Source organism: Cyanistes caeruleus, chromosome 6 (assembly GCF_971803275.1).
Source record: "Cyanistes caeruleus chromosome 6, bCyaCae1.hap1.1, whole genome shotgun sequence".
NCBI classification, from domain to species: Eukaryota; Metazoa; Chordata; class Aves; order Passeriformes; family Paridae; genus Cyanistes; species Cyanistes caeruleus.
Window position 1 is genome coordinate 6,688,264 of NC_141706.1, and position 13,357 is coordinate 6,701,620.

The window sequence follows — 13,357 nt, forward strand, 5'->3', positions numbered from 1 at the left end:
TCAGTGGAGTAGGACTTGAAGAATAGGAAGCTCTGAATGACTCTGAAAATTATGGTTCTGCAGGTTGCTGTTGTGCACATGTCAGATCCTCATATGGTGTAGGTTGGAATTTAGCTGATGTTGTACCACTTTGCACTGGCCAAGATTAATACTCTTAAATTTTTATGTCTTTCCTACAAGAACAGTTCAAGGAACTAGAAAATTGTTCATAGAAGCTCAACGTGTGACAAATTCCCAGAATTAACGTGAGGAAACATGAATAACTGGGACACTAAATGGAATCAAACTCGTTTTATATAAGCTTTAGGCAAGACCTTACTGGCTCCAAAGTTTACTTCATTCTGAGTAAGACCTGTTTATTTCTGAGGCAGAATGAGCACAGTTGGAGAGAACAATTCAGAAATCTCTGTGTGCCTGTCTATTCTACCCTCTGCCTCTAGAAATTCTGCAAATAAGATTACAGGGCTAAAACATCACTGTGTTTTATCCTGATGAACATGGCAACTTATCTGGATAAGGAACAACACTGTCATATGCTCTACTTAGTAAAATATGACTTCTGGTTAATTCCTCTGCATTAATTCAATTTCTTTTGGCTACCAGTGAGGAAAAGGAACTGTGATTTTGATGTTGGCTGCTAATTGGCCTTTTCTTGTCTTACCCCCATGCAGAAGATGTTAATTCTCATGCCACAGTAAGTTCCTCATTGACTGGCAATCACAGGCTAGTCAGAGCTGATAGAATACTAAGAATACACCTTCTGACCTCTGTGGAGGAAGTCAGTAAGTGTTTGAGATAAGAGGTTGGAATCCTGAGAAGAGGTCAGTAAAAACCAAAGATTTGGGCTGGTTTTGTGGTATTTTAGGCAGCAGTACCAGTTTAAGGTGTTGCCTTCTTTCTGCATTATTCCTCTGCTGCTCATTCCTACCCCTGCTGTCTCGGTTCTCTTAAAAGCATATTTTCCCCCCAAATCAGACAGGTTTGGTAATGAGTTTCACAGTGTTTTTTAACAAATTGTTACTTAGAGGGTATCTAGTCTGGGGACAGCAGTGACAAGAACTTACTAGCACTGAGATAAGTGTGTGTGGAAGTAGGTACCCTCAGATGCACAAACTTTGGTGGGACTTTCAACAGGTTTCTTGATGGCAGCTTTCTGGGTTTATGTACAATTGCCATAAAGCTATGGGAGAGAAGTGAAGCCTCCTCAGGGTGAATCTGAGCAGCAAAGACAGAGACCTTTGCATTTCCCTTTGTTGAAATTCATGAGATTCTTATTGACCCATTTCTCCAGGCAGTCAAGGTCCCTCTGAATAGTGGCACAACCATCTGGTGCATCAGCCACTCCTCCCAGTTTTGTCTCATCTGTGACCTTGCTGTGGGTGAACTCTTGTCCCACCATCCAGGTTTAATGAAGAGGATAAATAAAACATTGGCCCCAGTGTTGACCCCTGGGATACAGCACTGCTGAGTGGTACATTCTGCATCAGCATACAACTTTGCACCACAGGCAGCGTGTGTTGTGCTGTCAGTAATTTCTCCTCCTGATGGCATTTATTGGGTGGGACAAGGCTCCAAAATTGGATAACTGGCCAAAAAAGACAAGGGGGATACAGTGGTGGTGTTTGCCCCCAGAGCCAAAATGTTCCACAGATGCAGATGTGTTCCACAGCTGCATCTCTCAGAGTGCTTCAGCATCAGACCCTTTTCCCTTTTTTTACCTGACTTACTGTGATTTCATGTAAAGGGTTCAGAAAATCTCTAGTAAATAAATGCTCTGAAAATAAGAATACAGAAATATGCTTATGTTCCTGTATTTCCCTTCATACAAGCCAAGCCTTGTGGCCACAAGAAAGGTACATTGCACATGTTACTAAGTGCATACAGGAGAAGGTGAAGTAAAGCTGGGGCCCACTGAGAAAAGCCCAGGATAAAATGAGAAAAGCCAAGAACCTCCTTGAAAGCTGTAAATATAATTAAAACATGGAAGGAAGAATGTCAAATGGATTAAGGTTAATAGTTCACGCACTGCCATGGTTTGCTTATGAAGAGCATTATCCAAAAAACTGGAGGATTGCTCAGTACGAATCCTGCTCACGTTCTCTGTCTTTATTTAAAATTAGAAATATTAATTAACCACAGTGCAATACAGATTTCACTTGATCTGCTTTTCTTAGAGTTAATTTGTTATCATATTGCTGTGGCTGGATGTTGTTTAATTATGAGCCACCAGTGTTTGGTCTGCTTTGACATTTATCAAAGGATTTCCATGAAGACAAACTGTTTCAAGGTGGGTGTCCAGGTAGCATTCCTGATGTCTTTTCAAAACCCTCAAGAGCAGTATTTGTGTCCACATTTACCTAGTGGAAGTTAGAGTGCATAACTTTTAAAAGTATCTTTACCTTTCCTCTGTAGATATTAATGAATGTAGCATCAACAACGGTGGTTGCCAGCAGCTGTGCGTGAACACACCGGGAGATTATGAGTGCCTGTGTCACTCTAACTACAAGCTACACTGGAATAAAAAGGACTGTGTTGGTAAGGTGTCTAAAAAGTACATTTCCACTCCTGATGTGTCTGACAGGCCATATGGTTACAGTCAAATTTGATGGTCTGTCCAGTTAAGTGGTGTGAGTCATTGTTCCCGTTATTCTGCTTTAATTTTTAGCAAGGCATGATGGTAGTGATGTCGAAACTCATAAAAACAAACAGAAAACCAACCCCAAAAACAGGAGATACTTTGAGGGATTTTGATGCTTTCTCTCCTGTGCTTTTATCTAGCTCATTCTTCTATTTCCTTTTGTTCCTCTGCATGAGAAGGTTTGCTCATGATAAAGGAAATTACTTTTGTGGTGTGATCTTCCAGTAATTTTATTTGGCTTTAATTTTCTGTCTAAACAGCATATTAATTGCATGGCTGCTCTCAGGTACTGGCTACAAAAGCAGCTGCACGCTGATTTATTGGTAGGGTGAAGGTAGATGTTTTAATTCTGTGAGTGTTTGTTTTATCCTATTTAGAGACAAAAGATCCCTTGTCTGATAATGTGTCACCCAAGGTATTGCTGCACTGCATTAAGAGTGGTGGGAGTGATAGATGCTTTCTGAGCTGCTCTCCGGATGTCCAGGTATTCTCTGGTAAGTCAGAACTAACAAAACTGAGCACGGGATTCTGTTCAGAGAGTAAGGGTGGCCAACCTCCTAACTCTCAAGAAAGCCTCAAGAAAGCCCCAAGAAGCAGTCAATAAACAGAGATCTGTCCTCTTTCACTGCAGATAATAAAGGGCTGTATCCCTGACAATGTCCAGGAAAGCCCCTCTTTCCTTGTCTTTTATAACCACTCTACCCTTGGATTCCCTTCTCACAACAAGTCTCTTTTTGAAGCTGGGGAGGACGGGGAAGAATTCTCCATGCTCCTTGGGCCATTCCTTAATTGGCCCTGAGAGGCACTGGTGAATGGGGCAAAGGCATTCCAGCCCTGCGTGGGGTCCCAGATTCTGCCCCCACAGCCCCTCCATCCCGCAGGACACGGCGTGGGGGCTCGCCTGCTGTGATGGGACTGATGCTCCTTCTCTTCCTCAATCCTTTCAATGGCTTAGGAAGAGACAAGCTCTAGTGTGGAGTCTTTTATGAACAACATTGTGTGTCGATGCCAGTCGACAAATTCAAAACGTGTTTTATGCTACAGGAGCCCTCAGTGTGTGCACTGTGCCTGTCTTTACTGTCTGTCTGTCTGTTAGGAACACAAGATGCCTACACCCTCACCTGTGGCAGGTCCTCTCAGCTTAAGAAAAAGCAGCAAAATGCAAACGCTTCCAGCTGGCTGGGTAATCACCACATTTACTGTTACATAGTTTGACTGATGTATTTTCAGTGATAACTGTGAAACAAAGGTATTTCTGTTGACTTTTTTCCCCCTCTTATAATCTATCTCTTTTTTAATTCCTCTTCTTAGTGATTGTAGATTGCTGCAGAAAACTCCCCTTATGCTGCTACATCAACATCATTCCAACTGAGACTTAAAAATCAAGGAAAAGATCAGTAGTGAAATAAACACTTAGACCAGGAGTTACATCTCCTTTTAGTCATCCAAACCTGGACAGTGCTGGCAACAATGTGTTTAGGTTGTGCTGTTGGACAGCAAAGTTTAGAAAGCATTTACTGCCATAGGCATAAACTCCTTTCTGAAATGATTTGGAGTATCTCCTTTGATTTCAGCTTTCCCTTATTTGATTCACCCAATAGTAGATCTGGTCTTGATCTCCTTTTCCTCCCTCTCTCTTTCTCTTTTTTTTTCCTAATAAAATATACTACACTTCATTCTAATTCCAGTTGTGAACCAGCTTCACAGCAGGAGGGTTTTGACATCTCATTACCTTTTCTGTGATCACTTCATATCAACATATTTTTTGTTGATATCATTTTGACAATGATATTTTTCATCATTATGGTGTCACATTAGGGTTATCTCAATTTTCCACTCGTTTTAAAAAAATAATGTGTTTCCTTGTTTCTTCCCGAAGATGCTCCAGCCATCAAGATAAGCATAACCTTTAAGTTAAATGAAGGAAAATGTAGTTTGAAAGAGACTGAGATGTTTCAAGAAGGTCTGGAGCAGATGATACCAGGTATGAATATAAAAAGGCAGGTAAGCAGGTTAGAGCCATAGTTCAGGGGTTAAGTGCTTTCCAGATATGAAGTACAGCACGAGCAAAGCATAGAGGACTGAAGGCTTCCTGTTCTTCACTTTCTGTTCTACACTTCTTCCTGCTTGACCATGACTCTTGCAACAGTTATTTCAGATCACAGGATTTCCTTGTGGCATCCTCACAGCCTTGCTAGGAAAGCCCCCCTCCCCGCCCCATTTTTTTTTGTTTGTAATATTGCTAATAAATTCTCAGTAAAATCAACCATTCTTTTTGTTAATTTGATTTTTCCTTCTCTTCCTCTTTTTATCTTTCTCTTCTTTCCTTTCTCACCTGCTCCTTACTGTCTGATGCCTCACTGAAGCATCTCCTGACCTTTAATGCTGACTCTATTGTCAAAGGGTTATTCCTCTTTTCTCTTGTCTTCCTTTCATACTTCAGCAGCCCCAGATGAATGCAGTGAGGTCAGCTCTTCCATCTGTTCCAAAGCAGAAAGAATAGCCTGGGAATTTACAAAGTCAGCAGAAAATGAGGAGGAGTACTTTAAAAAAAAAAGAAAAAAATGGGGAAAGGAGTCATTAAACAATATGATGAATCAGTGTGTCGGATTGTTTGTCCTTAGGAGAGTAACAGCAAGAAACTGCTCTGAATGCACAGTGACAAGTTATGTACTCCAGAACCAGAGCTTGTTCTGGGTGTTTCCTTGATCTAAACCTTATTTCCTCATTAAGGCCATGAGAATGGTCACAATTCTGTGTGAGGGTGCACCATGTGAGAGACTGGCCAAACTGTTCTTTCACTGGCAGGTGGAGGTGAAGGTTTGCTCCTCTTTAACTCTCCATGATGACACGCGTGCTGAGCACTGGTCATTGTTCAATCACAGAGCTGGCCAAGCTTTTGCTTCCTTTGATTTTGTTCATACAGAGAGACAAAATTCAGTAATGGAGAGCTTCCACTATGTAAACCTAACATGCAGCTCTGGCAAGAAAGTTCATGGAGCCCTCAGTAGACTGACAGCGACTAGAGAGATTTTTATCACTGCGGACTTTGAGCTTGAAACGAGCCGGAAGGAGGTGACAGGTTGGTTGGAAAATAATTCCAGGTGCGGTTTGAAGCTTCTTGCTGTTTGCTCCTTAATTTCTGTATTTTTCACTTCTGTCTGTATGCAAAATGATGATAAAAAGTATCTCCTGTTTTGAAAATTACTGCTTCAGAAAGAGTAATTGTGAGATGGGGATAGCTTCAAAGATCAAAGAGCCACCCAGTGTATTTGTCCTTAAGGATTTCAGACTTGTTCCCTGAAGTTTTCCTCAGTGATTTGCATTGGTTGGTGTTTTGAATTGGGTGGGATTTTGTGCACGGTCGCTTACAGCAGCTTTCACCCCGATGCTTTCCAGACACGTGTGACGTGCGCTGTGCCCGGAAGAAGACGGAAAAGCGGTTCCGTAAAACCATCCGAACCTTACGGAAGACGGTCAGCAGGGACCAGTTCCGCATCCGCGTCTCTGGCACGGACCACGAGGTGGCCAGAAAGGCTCTCAAGGCACCAGAGCCACAGCAGTCCTGTGGTGTGGGACAGCAGCAGCCGGGTAACAGATGTGGTGAGTCAGGGAAGGAAGCGCCTCGTGTGCTTTGCCCAGGCCTGCTGAGCTCGGAGGGCTCATGGTTCGCTTGCCCAGGAGAGAGGAGGGCTGTGTGTGCAGAACTGGGGTGGGGGCTGTTAGTGCTGCTGAAATTCCCTCTGTGAAGTTATTGTTGGCAGCTGATGTGTCACAGAGTAGAACGAGGGCTCACTGCACTGCAGTGGATGTACAGCCTGCAATACGCAGGAAGGTGGAAATCCTGGGAATAACATCAGGCACCAATGGCCTTGACATCACCAGCCTTACTTTTAAGATTATATTTAATATTCAGGGTAATGCCGTGCTCCTGAGTTTATGCACACCTCACCTCTCCCAAGGAAAAGGCTGCTCAGAATTTCATAGTCACATCCACTTCGCTGACTAAGCTCAGAGTTCCAGAAAATCTTCATGACATAGTTCTAAATTCATGGAGAGTTTATAGGCCATCACTGAGAAAAGTCTTAATTATCATGGCATTGGAGGGCACCACCATAATGCAGTCCATAGTAAATGCTTCCAAAGCACAAAAGTTAAGGAGAGGGGTCAGATGTTACATCTTAACAGAGGCCTAACAACCATGACGGCTAATTCAGGCTGCATGGGGTAGGCAGCATGTAGGTGGATTGTGAATCAGCAAGCCTTTAAAATGCTTGTCACATTGAATTAGTATGTCTTCCAGCAGCAGCATTTGGCCTAAGAATAGATTTTCCAATTCAGTTTTGCCAACTCTAGAAAAACTTGGATTTGTAGAACGGATAAATGGTTTAAAACATCTGTGCAAGCAAGCAGGGAATTACACAGGAAATCTCAGAAAAAGCTGTAAGAGTTCTTTTTTTTTTTTTCTTGGAAGATTGCAATAAATATGAAAAATTTTGGAAAGTTCACCAAGATGAGTTTACAAGGATTTTTCAAGCTATTTTGTTGGATGCCAAAGAAGGCTTTGAAAAAAATCTGTCAGTCCAATTGTACAGAGCACAGTATGACTGAAGATATTTGTGATTTCATCTCGAAAAAATAGCTATGAGTAAGCTAAAAATGTTGCAGGTGGAGAAGGCAATGTGAATTACAATTAGAAACTGAAACAGCAGAGAAACACAATTTTTTTTTTAGGTGGCTGCAGAACCAGTTTAACGTTGCAGCACAAAGAGAAGCATACCTGGCATTTCTGCGCTAGTTCAGAGAGGAAGGGGTGTTTTGGGCAATGCCTGCCTGGAAAGCTCTTTGGTGTGGTGAGCACAAACGGCCTGTCCATGATTAAAACAGAGTCACTGAGCATATGAAGACAAAGGTGTTAAAGAAAAATTTGTGGAAGTCAGGCCTCTTCTGTTGCTGGATTTGTACCACAGTTTGTTCCAGACATCCTAAGAGATGACTGTTAACTGTGAGCGGTGGAATAACCCTGTGTGTCTCATGGCTTATGGTTTGATTTACTCATGCCTAACAAGGTGCATTCACTAAAAGAACCTTCCTTTCTTCAGCTGAATTATGCAGACCATATCCTTATGTAGATTTGCTGTGATCAAACAGGAGGTGGAACTCGCACCACACTCTTGCACTTACACGGATGTTAAGGTCTCTCTCCTTGCACTTGTTCCTTGCTTATTTTCATTAAATGTGCAGAGAATTAATATCTTTGAAACCTCCCTACATCACTTGTCAGGCTGCTGGGAGCTGGGCAGACAGCTCACTATTGCTGAGAGGACATAAAAGTACACACAGAGGCAGCGTTGTTACGAACGCCTCATTTCCTTAGAAAAAGCTGATTGTCCCAGGGTGAATGGTTAAGGTAAGACTGGGGGCTGGTGCTGCTGCTTGGACTGACAATCAGAAGGAGCTAAGAAACAGGCTGGGGAGAGGAGAATAGAGTGGGAATAGTGTGAAGAAAGGCAAGAAGCTAGTTCAGGGATCTGTGTGGGAGAGGGTGTTTTGGTTTTTGTTCCTTTGTTGTGATCTGATTGTTTCGCAGAGCTGCTTGGGAACTTCTGGATGGGATTGGGATCTGCTTACCTAGACATGCCAGTAGTTCTGGGGAGAAAGTGGCTCCACAGCAAGAGATACTGGTCAGCAGATGGATTCAGGTGGTGGATGTGGCATTTGAACAGCAAAGAGATTTTGCTCAGTCTGGCCAGAGGAGTGGGAAGCAGTGGGGGAACAAGACAAGTCAAAGGGACTTACAAGTCTTCTTTGATGCAGTTACTGAGTGAAATGCAGGTTTTAGTTCATTGCTTTCAGATACTTGGGATATGGCTAGGTTAGATCCAGTTTTGTTTATTCAGAGAGTCTTGTGCTGGTCCTCTACCTGTGGTAGAATTCTCCTGGTACAGGACTGTCTGAAACATTATTCATATTTAAGCAGTGTCAGAGGGAAGATCCAACTCCTGCTCTGACAGCTTTTGTGCTGGGTAACTGGCCTGCAAGTGCAGCAGTAAGATAAATTTCATTTGGTTTCACACTTCTGGTGGGATAGTTCCATCCCTGATTTTCCTGTCTTAACTCCTATGGTCTTGAGTGGGGCACAGTGCAGAAGAGAAGCTTTAGAAAGGCACCAGGAACAAATTACATGTGTTTTTCAAGGTATTCTATCATTATTAATATGTTGGAAGGCACTTGTGTGCCTGCTGTTCTTTAAAACAGCTGTTGGTGGTAAAAGGGAATTCACTGCTGATTCCAAGGGATAGTGTAGTTTATTTCAACTTTGCTGTTTATTGTACAGTCTGTTTGGGATTTTCTGATGCTTTAGAGGCTCAAATGTTGCATTCTTCTACCTTGTTAAGTGTGAGTTCTGTAGCTATGATGAGCCCTTTCAGCACTGGCTCGTGTTGGTTAATCCCACAAAGTCCTGACTATGGCTTCCAAGAAGCAACCAGTGATAGGTGCAGAATTATGGATATCACATGAAATGCACATAGAAAAATGGAACTTTCATCAGCCTTCCCAGAGAACTGGATTCTCTTAGCAGAAGTATGATTTTTCTGCATTGAAGTAGCTCTTAAGGTAACAAACATCCATTTTGGAATGTCAGTGCATCAAGACTGTGTGTGAACCCTCTGAGCATGCTGGAAATGCTGCATGCTGCCTTGAGAGGAGATTTGTCTTGGGGAGAATGCAGTTTCACTCACTACCTTGGCTACAAGAGTTCCTTCTCCAGTATGGGCTTGACTTCAGAGAGATTAAACAGCCACAGACCAACTGCTTAAATACTACCAATTCCTTTTCAGAAAGTGATTTACCAGAAACCTCTGTATTGAAAGAAAATAAGTTCAAGCAACAAGCCATTTAGCTGCTCTTTCGCTGCTTAAAACTCTGTCATTCCTTGATCACAACCCATGGCATTGAAAGTACACCTTGCCTTTTCCATTTGTTGTCGGTTTTTGGGTTTTTTTGTTATTGTTGTTTTGGGTTTTTGTGGGGTTTTTTTTGTGTTGGACATTCCAATACTTTCAGAGGTGGAAGGAAGCACTGAGAATTACCATTTCCTGAAATGACTGCAAAAAAGGATATGACAGCATGTCCCTGCTCCACAGTAGTTGTAAGTGGGTTCCCCCAAAGAGCTGTCACTTCAGAGAGCAGCAGGCATGAGCCACGCTGGCACAGGCACTGCTCTGACGTGATGAGCAGCTTCATCTTGTGTGGGAGGTGTCAGTGCATTTTGTTGCTCAGCATTCAGCAGCTTTGTCCCCTCAGCTGAGAGGATGCAATTAAGATAATAATCTTTCATCCCAAATGATGAACCATGTCTCAAAGGTTTGTATGTGGTATGATGATGGCATTGTAAAAGTATGAGAGAAGTATCTAAAAGGAAAAGCAAAATGCTGCCTGCCTTTGCAGTTGTTATAATTAATAGTTGTGTTGCACAACTGTTGGTTTTTTGGGTTTTTTTTAACAATTTTGTGAAAATCCAAGAATAAATGAATTATCAAATGGGAGGAAAGGGTGCTATTATTCCTGCTAACCTGCTTGCCCTGAAAATCATAGATTCAAGACATAAATCCTTAGAAAGCGTAACCATCTCATGTGACCTAAATGTGTGACCCGCTAAAACACAATAACTTAAAGGATGCCGCTTCAGAATCAATTTGCATCACTTGTTGGTGATTTTCCTTATAAAGTCAAGGCATCATTCTTAAGAAAATGGTGAATTGGTGGATCATGACCTCCTTTATGAGGTTCACCTTCTCAGCCCCTGAGATACTACAGCGTTTGTCTATAGGAGCAAATGCTCAAAGGCTAATGTGTTGAAAAGAGGGGAAGAGCCTTTAAATGTCTTTGTAACTGTTAATCCTGGTTCCCCGTGGGCCCCTCTCTTCCCCCCACCCCCCTTTTCTTCTTGTTTTTGCATCAGAAAAGCTTTCACTTTTTTTTCCCCTTTAAAACAGCTGCATGAGACTCAGTACCAGGTTTTTAATGGGTATTGAAGATAAACAAAGACAGTGGCTGCAGAAATGAAGTCTGCTAGAGGCAATTGGTTCTTTTGTTCATTTGGAGAAAAACAATCAAGTTTCTGAAAAAAAAAGAGCAAAGCCAGCCAGTGGAATTGTGATTTAATGTCATTATTTGCAAATCTTCAGATATCTGGGTATTTCCCACATGTCAGGTGGGAACATGCAGTTTCTAGTTTTGAAAAATGAAGCTCATAAACTTCTGCACTTGTTTTCTTTAAGCACATATCTGGAAAAGTTTAACTTTGTGGAGGTGTTTCTTGTGGAATTTTGTTTTTTTGTTAATTTTGTTGGGCTTTTTTTTAAGGGAAGGTTCATCCTAATTTTCTGCACAGTTCTGTGGGACGATTTCTGTGTTGAAATAATGCCCCTATTATTAATGTTACTATAATTAAATCTAATACTGAGTCTATTTGTTATGCTAAATTGGGCCCCTGTGAATGCTGTGAGCTTCTAAACAGGCTTTCCTCACTACCCCAGCTCTGTGCTCCAGTGGGACTGTAGGAGTGGCCTGCTTTAAACATTTCTAGGTGGAAGATGAGGAGGAACTGGGAGCAGTTTACAGGGAATGTGTTTATGGATTATACCACTGTGAAAATCTTGATTTGATGTAGTCATGTGAAGAAATTGATGTATTTGTGAGTTTGAGGCATTAAAACTTGGACATGGCATGCAGTAATTTTAATATTTGCATTATTTGTTAGACTGTAAATGGCAAAATCTGTATGTGGGTGTACTGACCTCTTTTCTCAAATGCACATAGGATCAATCAAAGCCTGAAGTGTTTGGTGTATCTCAGAAGTCAGAGCTTTTTTTTTCAGCTGGTTTTGAGCACCCTGTTGCAGTGGTGGTAGCTAGATAGCCTTTTTTCTTTCTGTTGTTGCCGCCTCTTAGGAAAATCAGAAGGAAATACTTGACTCTAATGGTTCAGATTTAATGGAAAAGTTTTCCTTTGACCCAGATTGAGGATCTTAGTGATGTCTGAGGAGGTTTTTTTAAGTTTACTTCCTGAATGCAAATTTTCAAGAATTAGGTGCTTTGCTAAATAACCCAGGAAGATTTGGATTAACTCAGATGTATTCCACAGGGAGCTCCACAATCTTCATATGTGGTTTCAAGCCAAGTAAGATGTAGATGGTAAAGCTGTCAAGAGAGATCTGATGGGATGAGTTCTCAAATGCAACATTTCCACATAAGTTGTGGGTTTTATTCCTGCCTGGAGCAGGCTTCCTTTGAGCTCTGATCAATGTCCTACTGTTCTGCTGGACTCTGAGCAAGTTTATGACACCTGAAGTACAGTTTTAAGACTGAATTTGCAGCCTCAGTGTTTCTGTGAAAAACACAGATGACACCCCTTCTCCCAAATGAAAAAAAAAACCCTCCAAACTTGACATGTGATTAAATAAATGGAAAAAGACAAGCTAAGGGGAGAGAGCAGGGAGCAGATATTTTCTAGCAAGGCCACTCAGAGCATTGATTTCCCCCAGAGCCACGGAGTTGTATGAGGGAAGGAGATTTGCTCAGATCTTTCCATTTCTTCTAGGTTTCTGAAGTCAGTAGGCACTTCTCAGAATCACCTTTCCTAACCCTGAATTGTCTTTCCTTGTCATGGAATTGTAAATAGTACTCTTTCCTTACCTTATTAGGAGTGCTGCAATGAAAGCCTGAATTCATTCATGTTTGTGAAAGTGCACAAATTGTACAGAGATGAGTGTTCCCTAGGAATGTTTATAAAATAGAGAAAGGCTTGAAAAACGTGGGAGCAAATGAATGTGTGTCCTTATGAGGTCAGGAGTGATGTGTGGTGGAAAAAGTTAGAAGCAGGAGCTAAGACTTCTTCACAAGCTTTCATTGATAAGCTGCAGAGCATTGCTTAACCTGCTGCATTTTATTTTTAAGCTGAGGAGGAACACTCTCAACTATTCCTCTCGGTGTATCAGCCATAAACAAAACTCTTCATCATTGATCATGACCGGTAGTTAATGCCCTGCTTGTTGTTAGTCATATATCCTGAAATGAAGCCAAGGCCAATTTAACTTCCTAACAAAACAGCTATTCACTGAGTGATTTATTGGAGCTATAAACTAAAACTAACAGTTTATTATCGTAACAGATCTTAAAAGGACAGAATTTTTCAGCACAGCTGAACAACTGCAACAGTGTTTTGTGCCTTTCCAGAGCAGGGTAATTATTAAATGCTGCCACTGAAGCCAGTTCTTTTGTGAAAAGTTTGAAAACCAGAACTTTTCAAAGATACTCATGAATATTGCTGGGCTTGCTAGATAATACTGAGGTGTGTAAGTAAAATCAGTCAGACCAGGTTACCAGGTTAGTGCTGTCTGTGCACCATACAGAACACAGCAGTCTGGTGCACACACAATCATTACCTAAAGTCCAGTATCAGAGGAATGGCAAGAATATTTCTGCTTTAAAAGTCTTTGAGGCATAATGTTTAGTCCACTGAATTTGCACAATTACTTGTTGCACTTGAGGTTTTCACAGAGTCCTGTAATGCTAATGGTCATGAAATATGACTATTCAATAATATGAAGATTAAAGTACTTACAGAAATCTGGAAGTATATTTTTGGCATCTTAGGTTTAATACTAAATGATTTCATTTGGGAGGAGTTCAAGAGCTCTCTAGCTAGAATGAG

General features: G+C 41.5%; 1 protein-coding gene across 7 annotated transcripts in view; it reads left to right on the forward strand.

Moving 5' to 3' along the window:
* Positions 1-13,357, forward strand: part of SCUBE2 (signal peptide, CUB domain and EGF like domain containing 2) — a 39,656-nt gene that overhangs the window by 17,243 nt on the left and 9,056 nt on the right. For 3 of the 7 annotated variants that reach the window (XR_015287708.1, XM_086892027.1, XM_086892029.1), the window contains exons 11-16: positions 2,413-2,535; positions 3,016-3,132; positions 3,735-3,821; positions 4,518-4,622; positions 5,565-5,720; positions 6,038-6,241. Coding sequence is in view for 4 of the 7 variants with exons in the window: in XM_086892027.1 (XP_086748153.1) it covers positions 2,413-2,535; positions 3,016-3,132; positions 3,735-3,821; positions 4,518-4,622; positions 5,565-5,720; positions 6,038-6,241 (792 nt within the window). In the remaining 3 variants the exon portion in view is untranslated. The remainder of the gene's footprint in view (positions 1-2,412; positions 2,536-3,015; positions 3,133-3,734; positions 3,822-4,517; positions 4,623-5,564; positions 5,721-6,037; positions 6,242-13,357) is intronic. The other 4 variants (XR_015287709.1, XR_015287710.1, XM_086892030.1 and 1 more) reach the window with 2 other exon arrangements.